At 37.2% G+C, this 20,504-nt stretch overlaps 1 protein-coding gene across 7 annotated transcripts in view; it reads left to right on the top strand.

Annotated features, from left to right (window-relative positions):
• Positions 1–20,504, top strand: part of col14a1a (collagen, type XIV, alpha 1a) — a 117,901-nt gene that overhangs the window by 20,337 nt on the left and 77,060 nt on the right. For all 7 annotated transcript variants that reach the window (XM_039680243.2, XM_089117571.1, XM_089117568.1 and 4 more), the window contains 5 exons: positions 17,512–17,667; positions 17,803–17,922; positions 19,160–19,324; positions 19,540–19,701; positions 19,779–19,936. In XM_039680243.2, coding sequence (XP_039536177.2) covers positions 17,512–17,667; positions 17,803–17,922; positions 19,160–19,324; positions 19,540–19,701; positions 19,779–19,936 — 761 coding nt within the window. The remainder of the gene's footprint in view (positions 1–17,511; positions 17,668–17,802; positions 17,923–19,159; positions 19,325–19,539; positions 19,702–19,778; positions 19,937–20,504) is intronic.

The following is a 20,504-nucleotide window of genomic DNA, read 5'->3' as shown; positions in this document are numbered from 1 at the left end:
GCTAATTACCACTATATTAGTTCTGATACCAACTAAAGTCAACTTCATAATTGTGAACATATTTTATTCTTAGTATTAAAATGTCCATAACATAAAATCATTGTTGAGCCACAACATTGTCAACATACCATAGTTTGACTTACTGCACTGCGCTGGTTTCGAAAGACTGCTGCACAGTGGCGGCAACTAGCGTCTTAAGCTCAAACAATGCTAACAGAGAGCTTATGATTGGTCCAGACCAACCTTACGGAAGTGTGACTAACTGTGCGTTCACACCGGACGCAAAATAGCGCGTCAAATTTGCGTCTACCGTGTCTAGTTTGATGTTTGTCCACTTTGTGTTCAATTTGCGCATCAAGAGTGAAACTGACGTGCGTAAAAACAAAAGTTTGAAGCGAAATTTACGCCTGCACAAATAGCACTAACTAAATCATTCGCGCTTAACATGCCAGACACTCAATTTGCGCGAAAACTTAACGCACGGATGTGGCGTATTCACGTGAACCTCGCCACGCTCCTCCGCCTCATTCGCGCCGCAGGATTTTTTTACACCGTACGCGTCTTTGAAGATATACTTAGTGTACAAACGTGTCGGAAATCGTGCCATATGGTTAAGAGAGAGAGGTTAAGGAATAGGTTAAGAACTACTTAGCGATAAGAACGTTTTGGGGAATGGGACCTTGTTCATTAAACAAGCCATTGTCTTGGTCGTCAATGAATGATTCAATGACTCATAACGCGCATAAGAAGCTCACTTGTTGCCCCCTACTTGCAATGAAACCTGCAGAAAGAATTATTGAACAACTCAAATAAACAAATCAACAGAAGGGCATTATGCAAAATGTTTTTTCTAGTGACGTAGAACTATTACGCAATGGGATTTGAACTGCAGGCGACTCGTTTTGGTGGTTTAGATTCTGTTCTTTTTTTGGGGGGAGACAATGGCTGTATCTGAAATCACCTCTTAAACCCTCAATCACTATTCCCTAATTATCCACTAATACAGCTCACTTGAAGGAGTGAATGAAAACGAGTGAGCGAATTCGCACAGGCTTTGATTTAGCTTTATTACACACTGCTTGAAAGGGAATATTAAAAAAAACATAATAGGTGCAATTTTAAAGATTCATTGGAAAACACTAGAAACATGCAGCATTTATGTTTATTTAATGAGAAAGGTGTTCAGAATGACACTTCCGCTGTCTGGGCGTGATAGTCTTTGTCTGGGCCTGCTGGAAAGGGTGGCAAGGGTCAGTGGTCACGTCTGTTTCAGACAAAGCTCCATTCTCCCACCTCCCCGATAATAGTGTGGGAGGAGAAGCCGGATAATGGTCTTTTCTGACCTTTTTTTTTGTCAAAGGGCAGGGCACTGGACTAAGATGAGAGGGCTGTTATTTAAGAATTCAGTACCTGTAGCCACTGTAATCTAGAGAGAGATGATATCACCCCTTGAGAGTACCCAAGGTGACTGTGCGCTTTGCTTCACTTCACCTCAGATGACCTTTTTTCTAATGAAAATCGGCCTCAACTGATGGTATTTTTAATGTGAGATTTTTCACAGAGGGAGGTGCTTTTAATAAAGGATCGTTGGTGTAGAACATTATTCTTGGATGTGCTGTATAAGGTGCAGAGATGGCCGTCCTTTAAAGCGCTCCGCTACCCTGCATTAGGGTGCGCGACACACTGGGAATGCTAATAATGTCTATTTTGGCTCGGTCTCAGGTGACAGGCTGCTGAGGTTAGCAGTGATAAGGGCGACTCTACGGATCTTCCTCACAAGGAGGTAGGATATCCGGGACTTTCTCTGAAGGAGACTTTCGGAGTGTGACGTCTTATCTGGCCCAGCGGCCCACTGGTGGAGGGAGCCGACAGGCAAAGCGCGTGGCATCCGCAGCTGCGTCAAATCACAGATAGACACACTTTTTGGTGTGTCAGCTGAACTACGTCTGTCTGGTAGTAATTTCATGAATACTTTTATTTGACTACAGCACATTCAAATGAAAAATAACTAAATGCCATACCAAATTGTTTAAATGCTAATCACGGATTTATGCATTCTCCAAGGAGGCTTTTAAATTAGCACAACTTAATTTCCACTTGTAGGATGTTTCTGGATCGATATCTGTTGTTGTTGCTATGGATAACCTGCCCTATCTTAGACACAGGCAATGATTGGTTGTTAATCAGGCAATCAAAGAATATTGACCAAGGAAGCGTTCTGGCATGGTCAACAGTGCTCATTGTACAGAAAAGCAACCAACAAAAAAAAAAAAAAAACTTTTAGAATTTTTATTTTTCATAAATCAATCAATAAGGGCCTGCACTCTAAAAAATGCTGGGGTTTTTTAACCCAATTTTGGGTAAAATATGGACAAACCCAGCACATTGGGTTAAAAATGTAATTTAAAAATGTAACCCAATGGCTGGGTTTGTCCATATTTTACCCAAAATTGGGTTAAAACAACCCAGCATTTTTTAGAGTGTGATGTCCTTTCAATGATCTGTAATTACTTGTTTGTAATAAGTCATGTTATTTAGATCTTTCACTGGTTCCATTCAATTCTGGTTTCTGATGCATCTTAATGGTCCACTTAATAATTGTTTTAAATTATTTTTAATAAAACAAAAAAACATATTTTATATAATATTTATGTTTCACATCAGGGAAAAATATTAAATATCAATACTAAACAAAGACAATTTTTTATTTAATATTTCTTTATTATTTATTTATTTATTTATTTAATATTTATTTTTATAATATACCACTGAAAGCCAGGTATCATTTAGGGCTGTATTTCTCAACCGGTGAGTCGCGGAAAACTGTTTTTTTTTTTGTTGTGAGACCTTTATTTTAAAAGACGTACGTGAAAGCTGTTAATTAACCTGTTAGATGCCGTTAGTGCTGGGATGGTACTTGTGTGTGTGTGTGTGTGTGTGTGTGTGTGTGTGTGCGATAAATAAATGAACAAATGAGAAACAATGATTTAAACTACACTGATCATGCTCTGTTTTTTATTGACTAAAAATAACAAAATAATCTGCATGGTTTTGATTTACTAAAAGAACATGTTCAAAAAAGTCATTAGTTTGGGAATCAGATTGCACTGATTGTATGGCATGTTTTTGTTTAATTAAAAGTAAACTACTCAAAATTGTCATTAAATGGATAATTGGACTAGACTGAGATAATGAAAATAATAGAAATCACTGAAATAATAGATTCAAAAGAGTAATTTGTTTGGAAATCAGACTACGCTGGCCATGCTGTATGGTTTTGGTTCACTAAAAGAATAGATGAATGTTTCGCGCTGTGTACACATTCAGTACTTTCTACTGAATAATATTACAAGAAAGATTATCAGACTATTTTACCAAGTCTTTAAAATTCCAGGCTGGTCACATGTGCTGCATCCATTCCCTCTTATTCTTGTGCTGATTAAGTGAGCGTATGTGGAATCTGTTTTGTGATTAATTTGTAGTAGCACTGGTGTAATCACATCGGCCATATTGCAAGAGAGAGCGCCGATCTTTGCCGCGCCAGATGTGAAACCAAAGGCCATTACAACTGCTTAGCGTCACACAGCTGCCCACCTGGCCTTTTGCCCATACTAAGCAAACAAACTCTGACGGGCCAGCTGTTTATTAAGGCCTGATTGAATTTTTCATTACAAGTACAGTACTGGATCAGGAAGTCCACAAAAGACCTGTTATAGCCATTAGGCAGAATCAGTGTGTGTAAGGGATAAACCGCTGTTGAAGTCATTTCAATAGTGGTGTTTCGGTCATGGCCGTCTAGGGACCAGGGGTTTGAATTAAACTAAAGCTGTTAAGAGATTTGTTTCCTCTCTAATCTTGTCCCTTGTCTGCCATAGAAATACTTGAGCTCGCAATCGCAACATTAAAGACAGATCAATGTCCAGTCCCACTGTGAATTTTGTTTTCTATGTCCCTTTGTTTGTTTATTACTCTGTTACCGCATTTGAATTGCGTATTAAAATCTTCATCCTTTTGAATTGTTACATTTTTAACATAAACTTAATGTGATGTACATTTGTCAGTCATTCATAAACAAAATGGGTTGAAACTGGAAACAATTTCTGTAATAGTACTAATAAATATTATGTGTACAAAACAATATACAATAACCAGGTTTATGTATTTTACTAGTTTCATATACACTCACTTAAAGGATTATTAGAAACACCATACTAATAATGTGTTTGACCCACTTTCGCCTTCAGAACTGCCTTAATTGTATGTGGCATTGAATCAACAAGGTGCTGAAAGCATTCTTTAGAAATGTTGGCCCATATTGATATTGATAGGATAGCATCTTGCAGTTGATGGAGATTTGTGGGATGCACATCCAGGGCACGAAGCTCCCGTTTCCACCACATCCCAAAGATGCTCTATTTGGTTGAGATCTGGTGACTGTGGGGGACATTTTAGTACAGTGAACTCATTGTCATGTTCAAGAAACCAATTTGAAATGATTCAAGCTTTGTATGGTGCATTATCCTGCTGGAAGTAGCCATCAGAGGATGGGTACATGGTGGCCATAAAGGGATGGACATGGTCAGAAACAATACTCAGGTAGGCCGTGGCATTTAAACTATGCCCAATTGGCACTAAGGGGCTTAAAGTGTGCTAAGAAAACATCCCCCACACCATTACACCAACACCACCAGCCTGCACAGTGGTAACAAGGCATGATGGATCCATGTAGTGTTGTCACGGTACCAAAATTTCAGTATTCGGTACCGATACCAGTTAAAATTCACGGTTCTCGGTACCAATTTCGGTACCAAAGCTTAGTTTAAATTTACATATATTTAAGTGTTTATCACGGTTACAAGTATGGAAACTGTACATTTGTATTATAAACACTTTAGAAAAAGATTAGATAAAATGACCTAAAATAAACAATATTATACACTAACACATTTTTAAAGTTGTTTGTAAAGTTTTAATCCATTATTTATTTAATGCACAATGAATTAAGTGAACAAACATTAACAATCAGGTGTTTGTAATAAATAACATTTTCAAACATTAATTAATGTTGTAAAAATATATTGTTCACTCAATGTGTTGATAACTAAGTAATGTTTATGAATGGTATCTTTGTAGCATTACCATAAAACATGTTTTATTTGACTTGACTGTCCTTTTATTTAATCTAAAAAACTGCATTCATATTTAATTTTAAAAAGGCTTTTTAAACCTGCTGAGTTATAAAGGCAAGAATACGCCTAGAACTGGCACTGACATTAAATGACAATACTAATACCATATTACTCTGGTGTCGGGTAGATACTACTGTGTTCATGTACTCGTAAAACTACTACCCCGAAAGCACTTTAGAGGCCGTTCACATGTCGCGCGTGTTTTTTAATTATATTTTTGCGCGTGCTTCCAAAGCGCTTGCTCTCACGCGGCGTCTGTCGTTGCTATGCAACGCCAAGGAGTTTTTATTATGAGCGCGCTTGCCTCGCGCCTATATTTGAAATTGCGAATTTGCATGTAATCGGCCTCTTATGGCAACGTGACATTAGCCTAATCCAAAATATTTCCATATGTGGCTCTTTCCTCCTTTCGTTTCAACAAGTGGATTCAGAGAGAGAGAGCCATATCAGCGTTATGAAGAGGACGCAACTGTGCACGTTTCAGACATCGCGTCTAGAACAGAACTGGACGAACCTGGTATTCGGTACCTAGAAAAGCTGGTACCGTAACATTTTTTTTTTTTAGTACCGACTTGGTACCGAAGTACCGAGTTTTTTTGACAACACTAGATCCATGTTCTCATTCTGTTTATGCCAAATTCTGACTCTACCATCTTAGTGTCTCAACAGAAATCGAGACTCAGACCAGGCAACATTTTTCCAGTCTTCAACTGTCCAATTTTGGTGAGCTCTTGCAAATTGTAGCCTCTTTTCCTGTTTGTAGTGGAGATAAGTGGTACCCGGTGGGGTCTTCTGCTGTTGTAGCCCATCCGCCTCAAGGTTGTGTGTGTTGTGGCTTCACAAATGCTTTGCTGCATACCTCGGTTGTAACGAGTGGTTATTTCAGTCAAAGTTGCTCTTTATCAGCTTGAATCAGTCGGCCCATTCTCCTCTGACTTCTAGCATCAACAAGGCATTTTCACCCACAGGACTGCCGCATACTGGATGTTTTTCCCTTTTCACACCATTCTTTGTAAACCCTAGAAATGGTTGTGCATGAAAATCCCAGTAACTGAGCAGATTGTGAAATACTCAGACCGGCTCGTCTGGCACCATCAACCATACCACACTCAGAATTGCTTAAATTGACTTTCTTTCCCATTCTGACATTCAGTTTGGAGTTCAGGAGATTGTCTTGACCAGGACCACACCCCTAAATGCATTAAAGCAACTGCCATGTGATTGGTTGATTAGATAATTGCATTAATGAGATATTGAACAGGTGTTCTTATAATCATTTAGGTGAGTGTATGTATACCTGACACATATGCAACACATTATTATTTATTTGTTAATTAAAACTGCAATCCAAATGGATAGATATTTTATGTACAATTTTATATTTAGGCCTGAAAATATCTTTTTTAGTTAGGTGTTCTAGCAGGAAGTAGAGGTAAATTATAACCCCCCATACATGAGACTATTGCAGTGGGACACCCTAGTTCATGCGTGATTCAATATCCCTTACTGTAATTAAGAGAGAGGGCAGCTCAGGGCCAGTGAGGCTCTGATGTAATCATCAAGAGTTAGTATAATGCCTGGAGAGCCGTATATTTAATCTGTGTGTGTGTGTGTGTGGTGTGTGGGTGTGTGCGAATGTGCTTTTGCCGGAGTTTCAGCTCAATGAACAAGAGTTGTCTTTTATAGTGGACATTTCACATTGTCCATGTTTCTCTGCTTCAAACACAGTGAGAATATGTAGAGCAGACCAGACTGCTGTAACATCGTGAACGGTACATGATTGTGTCATTCTGATGATGAGGTTGCCGATGTGAGAATATATTACGTTGGACAGATCTTTTTTTTCTTACTACTACTTACCAAATCTGTCACATATGAAACTGGCAAAAAAACCTGTGATAATGCCCTGCAAAAATATACACATTTTGTCTTATTTTCCAGTTAAAGCACGTAAACATATTCAAACAAGATCAATTTACTTAAGAACATTTCATAAGATATTAAGAGATGTTTTTAGTTCTTTTCCTACCCTTTTAGATTATTTTATTTATTTCAACTTAAACTGAAAAAAATCTTAAACATTAAAATAAGATTATTTATATAAGTTTTGGGTTTGTACAATTCTTTTTTTTACAATGTTTATTCAGCAACAATGTCAGCACATTAGAAGGATTTCTAAATCATGTGACAGTATACTGTATATGCTGGGTATAAATACTGAAAAACAAGACTTTCTTTCGCTGTCCCCTGACCATCTCTGTCCTATTTTGTTTCCTCTTTTCTCTTACTGTTCTTTCATTTTGCTCAAGTCAACTCTCACCTTGCATGTGACCTACAAGACATCTGCTACGCACTAATACAATTCTCTGCTCAGGTGTGTGATGGGTATTTACAACGCTCTTCTCTGGTGTGGTAATAAAACCTCTGCCCCAGTGCCTCCCACCGGGGGAATCAGTAATAATCCAGCGGGACATAACTGTGAATATATGTGTGGAGCTTGTCCTCTGCACAAGCACCATTAAGCATCTGGGAGTATGATGTGTTGGTCCCTCTCCATGAATTCATATGACTTGGAGGAAAGTTTGGCAGCGATTCAGGGTCATTAAGATTTTAAATCTCGGATGAAATCTTTTTTTAAGGAACAATACAACATTATAATGAAAAGTCCTTGTCTTGAAACATGTAACCTTTAAAATGTATTATAGCCTATATATATAATTTATATTTAAATTAAAATTTAAATATATGACAAAAACCTTAAAGGAAAATCAGAAATGTTGCAATGAACTGAAATAAACTAGTTGAAGTAAAATAATTCAAATAAAAGTCAATTAAAGCTAAACAGAAATGTAAAAAAACAACAACAACAATAAAAAGCACAACAAAATTACTAAAACTTAAAGTAAAATTAAAATGAAAACTATAATTTAATTCAAAATATGAATAAATACTAAAATAGTATTATACAAAATAACACTTATTCTCTGAGAAGTCCTAATATCTTCTGCAATATTGCTTTATGTTTACATGCAACACTTTTTAAAGGATGTTTAAAGGATTTCGATATTCTATTGAAAAACAAGACAAGAATAATTCAATTCTAAAGAAGAAATTGATTTCTTTTTGTGGGATACTTTTTGTGCTCAGTGTGAAGCTGATATGTATATCTTTTCTAAGAGCACAAATTCTCATTATATTTTAAGATATAATGCCTAAAATGGGGGCAACCCAACAACTGTCTGTTTAATGCTCTGTTGGGCGGCTAATGGATGACTCAATAAGGATTTCTCCTCAGACACCTCGCCCATATAAAGTGCCAGCGCTCGACGTCTGAGGGGAAGGCACAACTCGAGGGCAAACTGATATTTTCATAACATCTGTCAAACCTTTGGGAGGAAGCACGATCGGCTTCTAAAATTAATCGCCAGGTTAATCTCCAGTGTTATCATTTATTTAGGTTCTGCCCTCCTTTAGGATTTAGTAGTGCCTCTGGTCATTTTTTCCAAGGACTCTTTTTTATGATGCACATGCATGGAGGGCGAGATTTGGTGTGGTGTGTGGGCTGGTTTGACTGGCGGTTGATGAAACACAGAGTTGGATAATAGTGGCTCTCGTGGGATAATGATTCTCTGTCCTGCCCTTCACCCGCACATGAAAAGAAGGTCAGAGATCGGACTGAACTGAATTTGATGGGGGGGGGGGGGGTCTTGAACATAAAAAGTAGTTCACTCATTACAGCAAAGGACACTAGGAGGGCGAGGTGGGCTTTTCTCGCTCTTTCTTTCTCATCCACATTATTTTCCTCTCTGGCACTAATTCCCCGTGCTCACATTTCAAAGTCTCTGTCTAAAACGGTAAATGCTAAAGTGCAACATCTCTCAAAACTGATGCCACTTTTAGACTGCACCCTGTCTGGCCTAGCTTAATGAAAATGAGAACTAATTAACCCCTATGAGGATCACCTATATAATGACTTCTGGGGAAATTCTAGTCAAATTGCTATCTCAGGTGACTGCAACATGATGATATAATGGGATACAAGTAATGGACGATGGACAATCAGACGGTCATTACGACAAAATAACCACCAACAGGTACATAAAGTGGATGAAACTTTAATATCCTGTCCACTTTATATAAAGCTGCAGTCCATAGTTTTTCCTCTTTGTCGCCATTTCTGTCCGAAATCTGCAATTGCAGTTATTCACATAAATATCAACTTTACGTGGGTTGTGCCTTGGCAGGAGAGTGTGAGGAGAATGTGCGGCTGTCAGTCGCTGCGGCAGTGTGGATACTGGCATGTGACGTAATGACGCAAGACATGCTCCAGCAGTACCACTGGACTTAAAAACATTATTACAAGCTTACTGCTTTGAATCTAGCTAAGGCAAGCAGATAGTTTTGAACACTGGCTGGTTATGTACATGCTCAAAAATGTATTTTGGATAATTTTTGGATCGGGGTTTAAGGTGAGGTCCTTGAGATGTTTTGACATGCCTTGACATTTGTGCTTTTTTCAGTTGCTTATAAACATATTAATGCCACTGGTGAAATTACACTCTATTTAGCACAACCATGGCTACCATAATATGTGAGCAGCATGTATGTACATGTTGTATTTTTGAGAGAATATTGTTTATGCATGGTTATTGAAAAAAATTAAAGTTTCTGAAATAAGGCCACAAAACATACTAAATATGTGTCCACAAGACTTTTGACTTATGGATGTTGTCGCTTAGAGTTTTTGCTTCAAAATGATCTGAAAATCATCCTGCCTAGTCATTCACATAAAACAATAGATTATTTTAAATTGTGAAAAACAAGTGAAAAACACGTGTGAATGAACGCACAGATGCCATGTACATCTGTAGTAAACATCACGCACGTGTCTGTGCCATTCATTCATTCACACACAGACACGCAATTCATACAATCTTTGTGCAGTTTACAGAGACACTATTCAATAATGCGATTATAAGCACTTAAGAATAAATAAATTGAAACTACCAGCACTTCCGAGGTAACTTTTCCAGGATTATTACGATAGCATTATTCCACACAGTGCAGCAAGTCTAGGTAAAGTACAAGATTCTTATTAATCTGGACATTTTTTTTTTCAGCTGATGTTGGCGTTTTCATGGCTTGCCTCAGCAACTTGCGTTTGAATAGTGCACGCTCTCAGTGGGCGTGGTCACATTAACACGAAATCACCTATAATTAGCTGAAAGGAAAGACTGACACCTCTCTCTTTTCATACAGATTACATAAACTGAGAATATTTGTTTTATTACTTCATAAATTGCATAAATTACTTCATTTAAAGAAGAGAATTTCAGCTTCATAACGAAAAATCTTTCGTGTGGCAAGTATTTACTTGAAGTTTCAGAATGAACTTCACTGACAGAGAGAAGGCAAAATTCGCTTCATGTTTATTTTTCTTTATTTGACAAAAAGCAGAACACTTTGTTTTTATTGTGAGTATCCACAAAAAATAGACACTTAACAGGATCTAATGATGTACAACAGATCAAAATCAACAAAGTAAATTGAGTCTCTTTTGCACTGATAAGGAAAAAAGTGAGCTTGTCGCGCTGGCGCAAGAGTCGACCCCAGAGGGTTAACCGAAAAAAAGTGCTACTTACCAAATTAATAATAAAAAATAAAAAAATACACAAGTAACATTGATTTGAAATTATTGAATTATGAGAGACGACAGAGTGATATCTTATTTTTCATGTAAGAGTATAGGTTTGGCCATTTGTAAATTGAATGTGTCAGGCTTCCAGTTATTTTTAGCTGTACATGCTGCTTGATATTGCAAACCGGTATTTCTTACCCTATGTAGTAGCTTATTTATAAACATGCTGGTTTATAGCTCAAACAGTTTTTCCATTTACTGCACTTTGTTATTCTTCTCGTTATTTCCCTATAGCGGCTAATGAGCCGGAAGTCTTGTACATTCACAGAAAATAGCTTACTTCCGTGTTTAAAAATCAGGTGGATGCATAGGGCAAATATTAGACACTAGAAAAGTGTACAACACGGAGGCTCTGCGTCTTGCATTTCATCCCCTCTACGAATCGGTGATTAATTCAGCTGTCAGTGCTCTTATAAATCTAGCTCTCTTCACGTTGCTGCAGTAAGTTATCAGAGGTTATTTCACTCTAAATCCTCCTCTTTCCAGTAGTCAAGAAACATCAAAGATCCTTGAATTAAGTTTTATCCATTCCACTAGTCAGACTGCCTTGCACACATCTTTCATCTGAAGGTTCTGAACACTTCTAGAAACAAACTTTGTTGTATTATTTTCATGTTATCACTGTAAAGCTGATACAATCTGTATTGTAAAAAGCGCTACATAAAGGGGACTTACTGTAACTTGACATCAGCTCATAATCAGAACCCCCAAGAATTGCCTCAGTGTTGCAGATTGTTGCCACATATACTGTAAAGGTCAAAAATAGCTTAGTGAGCATTCTACAGTATTTTTGACTGCAGGATGACCAAATATTTCAGAACTTCACGCTGTGTAATAAAAACAAAAAAAATAGACTCCAACACTTGTGGATTCTCTTGTAGGCTTGTGGACAGTTTGCATGCATTGAATCAGAGACAATTTACTACCTTGCTACAGTAAGTTACTTGTGTTATGTGCAGTGTAGAGTCACCGTATGTTTTATAATATATGTAAATGGTGTACTTGAATGCATTTATAAAAAAAAAATGGAACACTGATACAGTATGTTTGTATCATTGATTAGCCGTCTGGCATTATACCCAAGAGGGGCTTATTGCATGTATACCTTTTCTCTGAAACAAATTTCTAGAAGTTTAGAAAAGTTCTGTTGACCACCGAATTCAGAGTGTGATGCAACTATCTTTCTTCAGCAAGCTTTGACAAGCCAAGACAGCCTTGCTTCGTAGCTACGATTACCCGAACCCTGTAGTTTTCTGTTTTATATTTATTTGTGCCTATAACATCACTTCTCCTTGTGTGAGAGCCCTGTTAACAGATGCTGTATATAGTGTGTGTATAGCTGAAGGGCAGTTTGGAAATTAGCGGTGACATGTTCAAAGTGTCCAGAGGCATTTTCGGTCTGTGTCTGTTCCCACGCAAACCCCAGACGGGGTGTAAAACAATCCCTCCAGACCAGACATAGCCCAAAGCCTACACTTTAGTAAAATGCTGCTTGAAAATAATACAAGCATCCCAAAAATGAAATAAATATCAGACAGAATTACAACATAGTCAATGTCATTCCCAGATAAATGGAGGCCCCGCTATAAATCATCTTAGTGTCTGGAAGAAATGGTCATCTGAATAAAAAAAAAAGAAAAAAAGACATGAGCTTGTAAAGAAGCCGTGGACTGCAAACCATATTAATGATTGAAATTCCTTTACTTTGAAAAATTGGATCCTTTGAATGTGGTATTGAAGCCATTAGATTGGGCAGATTTATTTGGACGTTCTCAGAGGGAGGCTTAGAGGCATCTGATGACTTTTACATGACAGTGAATTCAACACAAGGCATAGGCCTATGATTGGTCAATATGCATGAATCCATTTTCTGTTTGGTGAAACACCGAGTGTGCATTCTTAAATCCATCATCTGCTGCATTTAAATGAAGCATATAGTTTACAGTTGAATAATATGTAAATGACAAGAAGCATATTGAACAGACTGCTTAGTGTGCAGACTGAGCGTGTCTGGTCTGAAGTTGCCTGACCTCTTTAGCAGTGAATGAGAATGAGACTCTAACAGGAGTGCTATGAGAATGAGAATAGTAATCATTACAGTTTCCAGCTGGTCTGCCTGGAGGAATCTAGACGTGGGCTGCATCACCGCTCCCACACGTCAACATCACAAATGCTCTTCTTCGCTCTCATAACTCCGTTCCACACTGTAGGTTCGTGTCTGGTAGGGGAGCCAGAATCGGGGGGCTCCGGGTCTGCGTTTCTCCACTTTCAGCCCACTCGACCAAACTTGACGATATTCAGATGTATACCCGATGACCAGTGCATTTCTGATACATTTATTTTTCCACAAACAAAAGCACATTTACATAGAGTAATCAATCAGTGGAACATTAATCATTTTATTTGTAAGGTCTTGATCCTGATTTCTGGTAAATTTCAATTTTACATTATTAAAAATAATAAAGTGATATAACAATATTCTACAATTATTTTTTGAGGCTGGTTATCGTTATGTTTTGGCCGATGTTAAATGTTAAACTGTTAAATGGCAGATATTAAAATTCTTTGATATTTAAAGAAATAACTTGAAATTAATTATCCAATATCAGGTAATATCCAATATTGTTCAGACATTTGCGGTTGGTAAGATTTTATAAGTGCTTGGATATTGAAAGTGGTTGAATATAAATAAAAATAAAAATTTTATTTTTAAAAAAAAATAAAAATTTGAATGCCAGTGAAATCGGTAATATTTGCTGATAACAGATGTATCATGCATCCCTAAAAACAATCTGAGCCATGCTGACTTTATATATTTCAGTACCAACTCAACACAACCTAATTCATATTCAAGAGCACTAAGAGCTTATAGAGTGACATCACGACACACCAATCCGTTTCCCAATCTAAAACTTATTCCGCAGCACTGTGCTCTTAGCCTTTGTAAACTCTAATTTACCCTTAATTTCTTCTTGTCACTTCAAGTCCTATTAAGAGACTTAAATGTCTTATAGGACCTGTTTCAGGTTCTTCTTCCAGCTCTTGGGAAATAGTGGAACTGGTTAGAAAGAGTGTGCTCTTTAGGTTCCCCCAAAAGCCCCAGAAGCGTCCCGGCTGTGGCATTCTATCTGTCCTTTCGGTTTATTTAGATGGAGTGGACTGATTAACTTTGTGTGCTCTTTAGAACAAAGGCGGCCATTCTTCTGCCGGTGCATTGTTTGGCAGTTGGCTATGTTGCTCTGCTGTAGCATACTTGGCATGGCCGGCAGTCTGAACGGGAGCTGAAGTAGGAGAGAGGAATAATGCTGCCTTAATAAAATGCTCAACAAAGGCTAGATAGATTTGCCGCTCTCCTCTCACTTTTTCAGTGACCTATGTCTGCTTTTTTTTTAGGATGTAGAAAAAGTGGGAATGGAGGGGGAAATCCGTTGGTAAGAATTGTTGACCTTAAGGGGCACTGAATGGTATTTAAACATTCTCCTGAGAATACCAGATGGTCTTTTCTTCTGGCTATACCTTTTATTGCACCCCACTCTCCTTCTTCTCTCTCTCTCTCTGTTTTCTTTTGAGGTAACTTTGTTTCCTTTCGATGATGCTTTGGAAACGCCCCTATGTGATTGCGTCTGAAGCACTTGTGTCAACTAGTTAGGGATGCTAGTTAGGGACAGTAATTGTATAAAATCTGAACATTTAGTGGAAAAAAAAACATTTAGTGGGAACAAAAAAGAGACAATAAGTGTAACCCTAAATCTGGTAAAACGTTACACATTGCTATTTGTATTGTTGTAAAATATATTAATGAAAAACAAGATAACAAAAATCAAAAAGATCAATATATATATATATATATATATATATATATGAAGAGAGCAGATGCAAAAGCCTCTAAGTGCCATTTGAAATTTTCTTCTGATCATTTTTATCAAGCTTGTATATTTAAGTTCAGTGATTTCACTTAAATGGCAATGATAATTACCTATTAATTGTTATTTAAGTGAAATTACTGAACTTAAATATACAAGTTTGATAAAAATCATCATTAAAGAAGAAAATTTCAAATGGCATTTAGAGGTTTTTGCATCTGAACTCTTCATATATATATATATATATATATATATATATATATATATATATCCTAGTCTACTATAAAATTGAGACATATTTTAAATGTATAGCACAGCTGTTGAATGAGGCAGCAATATATGATAGATAGCTATTAATAATCTTTCATTGTGTCACCGCATTATGATATGAAAGGCTGCAAATTTTTTTAGTTTCTTCACCATTTGGGTTTACTACATCCTAAACAAATGGTCATCAATTGTGGAATTAATGGGGTGTCAACTTCATTAACATGCAGACCACAGCTGAGCAACTTCATTTACATTAAACTGTAACAGTGGTAAACTGAAACAGGATAAAAGGTTTATGATTTGGATGTTCTGGGTTCAAAACAACTGTACTTTGCCACTGCTTTCCTGTAATTAACTTCATTTTTGAGATCTTGATTTTTTTTCCTTACAATCTACTGTATAGCAGAAACAAACTTGTATTATTTCCCTGTAAAGCTGCTTTGAAACAATCTGTATTGCAAAAAGAGCTATATATTATATTATAAACAACATTGTAACATTTTATAAGGATTTTGTCACCAATTAGAGTTAGAGGAGAACTTCTTAAATGTCCTAACCTGTTGAATATGTTATTTCATAATGGCTGTTTGTAGGTAGCACAAACACAAATATTTTGGTGAGACTTTCAGCATATTAAGAACCACTTCAGAAATCAAGCAGTCTGTTGTAACCTCAGGCTTCCTATATCTTTATCCCTTCAACATCCCTGTATTTTTTAATGACTTCACCTTAAAGAGAGCTGAAAGGTGGCCAAAAAGACATGCTTACTAAAAACTCACTCATTATTCAAAATCTTGAAAGAGCAAGAATCCTCCTTCCCCCCACATTAGTAGTCTAGACACCCCAGCGACAAGGGAGTCAAGATAGCTGACAAATTTTTGACACGAGAGTTCTGACCGGAACAGCAAGAGCGTCTATTCGGTAGTTAATCTTAATATGCATCTAATGAGAACAATAAACGTGACCTGTCTCACCTCTAGTGAATATTTCATATGTCTGGAGACGCCATGGTACACACAGGCAGAAAACGTATAATTAATGAAGCTCTACATGCATAGTGCATTTATCATACCGCCGCCGCTTTGATTTTGCATTCATGAAGGATGCGACAGAGTTGATTGCATTGTCTGTCGTGTTAATCTCATTTGCTTGTCTCTTCTTCTTTTCCCCCAGCATATGTATGATTGAAAGCTCCCAGAGGACGTCCCGCAAACCTTGTGCAGCCCGACGGCATTGCAGCAAGCACTTCCATGGCATCCTATTGCAATCGCATGACCTTTATGGGTTTTCCAAGGCAGCAATGAGGAGTCTGTTGCTTAGTAGATAAGTCCAGGGACACTTAGGGCTTAATAAATCGATGTTGCCGGATCGCTGATGGGTCTGATGCATCCTCACCTCTGAATCTCAGGATACAATCAGCCCTGTGTTCTCTGATAGAGGAGCTAACGTAGATTAGTGAAACCAGGGCTCTCAATTGCTCACTGATAACAGCAGAAGCTCCCTGTGTCTTGACAAGCCACTCTTTGTGTAGTGGCATGGATCGAACTACGCCACTATTTGCAGACATAAATAGTTAGAGAGGAATTAAGAAGCGCTTAGTTAATTAAACGTCTTGCAGCAATTGAATTATGGATTTTATTGAGTGTTTTTGAAACATAAAGCATGTTGAATTGTACTATTTGAAAAAAAAAAATGCAATGGATTAACCACATATATTTTTGAAACAACTAAGTGTTTTTAGCTAAGAATAAACTAAAAGAGTTACACAGTGTAGCTTTAAATTTCTTCACTTTTAAGCTGATAGAAACCCAGGTATTATTAAGAGCCTCCATTATCCACTCCTCGCTGCCATCTTTGTGTCAACAGGTTTGTCTGTATTCATGTCTTCGATTAGAGTTTATAGTTTTTTCCTGTTCTGTATTTCACCCCTCTGTAGATGGTGCTCTTAGATACAAGAAGACTTGCATCCTGCTATAAGGCCTTCTGTTAAAATAAATGATTGAGGGAGGAACAAAACAGTCTCCCATGATGCAGTGCTGAGCTCTGTGGTCCTGCGCTCCTCAGATTTACTGCCCATACTGACACTTCATCACTTTACCCCCGCTGTGTATGTATGTGTAGTTATTGCACAGTAGGACTGCCAGGAGTTACCGTCACACTCACAGAGGCATAAACACACACATGATTTGTTCGAGTTCAAGATGCCATAGCCGATGTGGATCCCTGAGCTGTTCTCACTACTGCTGCTAAAATCGAATGAGTAAAATAATTGTGCTTTGGTTGATTGTTCGCCGCTGTGTTCATAAATCAAACATGTTCTTCCCCGCCCTATGATGATACTTTGTGCAATGACAAAGTGGTTCAATAAAACCGCACCTGCATTCACAGACTGCAGACTGTTGAGTTTGTTTGTTTCTTCAGAGGGACCGTACAAGTGCAACAAAGTTCACTCTTTCTTTTTCTGTTTCTCTGTCTATCTCTCATAATCCAGAGGATCAGTTTGTATGCACATCTCCTGCCGTCGCAGATATTGTCATCCTGGTCGATGGATCTTGGAGCATCGGAAGAATCAATTTCCGTCTAGTTCGCATGTTCCTTGAAAACCTGGTCAATGCCTTCGATGTAGGAATAGACAAAACCCGGATTGGTGGGTCTCATGACTTCGCTCTTATTCACTCGTCATCACTGTTTTGACCTAGAAATAGATTTACAGAATGACATTTCAATTGATCTTTGAAGTGACTTTAAATGTGTTCCCTGGATTTGTTTTTATGTGTTTTAGGACTGGCCCAGTACAGCGGAGATCCGCGAATTGAGTGGCACTTGAATGGCTTCAGCACAAAAGATGCAGTAATAGATGCTGTCAAAAACCTGCCTTACAAGGGAGGCAACACTCTCACCGGTAATTTGCTGTGTTTTTCCAGACTTCTTCCATTGTTCTAGAGACACGTATATTGTGCCTGGTGAAACTGGTCACAACCAATTCTATCATTTGGACAAATTCTACATTACTGTGGGGTTAAATTTACATAAACACGTGCAGTATTTTACTTTGTGTGCAGTTTATTAGTTTATGACCAGGCACTATAGGCGCTATTTAGTATTTCTCATATTTGCGACTTTATTTATTGTGCTTTAATTTTGACTTCACTTTTGTAATTGCAATTTTATTTTACACAATTGGCTTTATGCACAGCTGCACTACTTCCTGAACTTCAGCCAGCTCCTTGTTTCCTTTCTGCCATTATTGGACAAATTGATTAATTCAGGTGTGCTTGACCTCAGTAGTCATGGCAACAACAATCAGGCACACCTTAAATTAATCAAGTTTGGCCAATAATCGCAGACAGGAAACAAGAAGCTGCCTGAAGTTCAGGAAGTAGTGCAGCTGTGCATAAAGCCAATTGTGACTTTTTCTCGTAATTGTGACTTTATATCTCACTATTGTGACTATTTCTTGTAACTGTGACTTTATCTCAAATTGTGACTATTTCACGTTTTTTTGGTAATTTTTTGTACATTTTTTTTTTACTTTGTAATACACAATTGCAATTTTTTTGTATTTGCGCCTTTATTTCTTGTACTGTTATTGCGAATTCACTTATTTAATTGCAACATTGTCACAATTGCAACTTATCTCAGAATTGCAACTTTATAGATTGACTTTTGCATAGTTGTAATTTTATATCTCACAATTGTGACTTTTTCTCAATTATGCATCTTTGTAATATGCAATTTAAAAAAATTTTTTTTGGATTGCGACCTTATTTCTTGTACTGTAATTGCGAATTCAACTTTGTCACAATTGCAACTTCATATCTCAGAATTTCAACTTTATATGTCACAATTGCAACTTTCTCATAATTGTGGCTACATCTCACAATTGTTATTATTTCTCATAATTTCATTGTTTTCTCATAATTGCAACTTTATAATTGAAAATCGCAAGTTTATTTTTCGTATTTAAAATTTTTTTTTATTTTACTACAATTGCCACTTTTTGTAATTGTAACGTAATATCGTACAATTGCAACTTCTAATAATCGTGAGTTTATTTCTCATAAATATGAATTATAAAGTGCAATCTGACTTTACTTCTTATTTTGAAATTCTTTAATTTAATATTTTGATCTGTCTAGGTCTTGCTCTTTCCTACATCCTGGAGAACAGCTTCAAACCTGAGTCTGGGGCTCGTACCGACGTTCCCAAAATTGGAATCCTGATAACCGACGGCAAATCCCAGGATGACGTTATCCCCCCTGCTCAGACCCTGAGAAGTGCTGGAGTCGAGTTATTTGCCATTGGTATTAGAGGATTCCTCATGCATAAACATCCTCTGGGCTGATGTATACTGTAAATGTTGCTGAGCTTTTCAGGGGTCATTTATGAATTTTATCACTAATAATTATTCACAAAGAGACTGTGTCAACACAGATACATTATCAACACTTGCTGTCTCCTATAGATATTCCAGAAAACTGGAGATATGACCTTTTTGAATATGTTTGGTTGTGTGTAGGTGTGAAGAATGCTGATGAGAACGAGCTGAAGGCCATCGCCTCTGAACCAGAGGACACACACGTTTATAATGTGGCTGACTTCAGTGTCATGAGCACTATAGTGGATGGTCTGACCAGGAAGGTGTGTGATGGAGTGGAGCAACAGGACAAAGAAATTAATCGTGAGTGTTTTACCTGCTGTTTAAACTTCCATTTCTGATGTGTGGGATCTAATGTCACACGATTCCCTCATTGCCAGGAGATTCTGTCTCTGAAGAGACTGTGTCCCCACCCCAGGACTTGATCATTTCTGAGGTGACTGCACACAGTTTTCGTGTGTCCTGGACTCATGCTCCTGGAAGTGTGGAAAGATATCGGGTGGTTTACCATCCAACCAGAGCAGACATTGTGGAAGAGGTGACCAATCAAAGACTTTATCCTCTATCACAGCTTTCAAATCCGTTACTCAACTATTGTGTAGTTATTCAGCAATGCTACAGGACATCCTCTAAGTTTATTTAAAACCAAATCTACCAACTAAAAGCCTCCACTTAAATACAGAGGACCAATAATCGTATAAAAATAAAAAAAGAAATGAATGACTTCATAAAACAAATATAATTAACTTTTAATTAAATTTAATCCTGAATTAATTTTTTTTTTTTTTTTTTTTTACATCATGTATTATTATTTTTTGTATTGGTTTACATATTTTTTTTTAACTTTATTTTTTTATTATTATAATTTCTATATAGTTTTTGCAGGTTTTGTCCTTCATACTTAAAGGGATATTTGGTGCAAAAAAATACATTTCTGCCATCATTTACTTGGCCTCATATTGTTCCAACCTATATGTCTTTTTTTTTTTTCTGTGGAAAGACAGAAGACAATATTTTGAAAAATGTTTCTGTTCATATAAAGTTAATGGGGTCCAAAACAACATTAGACCCCACTGACTTTTATTCTATTTTTAGAGTTTTCTTTT

The sequence above is a fragment of the Pimephales promelas genome, chromosome 12, assembly GCF_988280905.1.
Source record: "Pimephales promelas chromosome 12, fPimPro1.hap1.1, whole genome shotgun sequence".
Classification (NCBI taxonomy): Eukaryota; Metazoa; Chordata; class Actinopteri; order Cypriniformes; family Leuciscidae; genus Pimephales; species Pimephales promelas.
The sequence above is the reverse complement of the archived record's forward strand: the minus strand, read 5'-3'. Positions and strand labels throughout refer to the sequence as shown.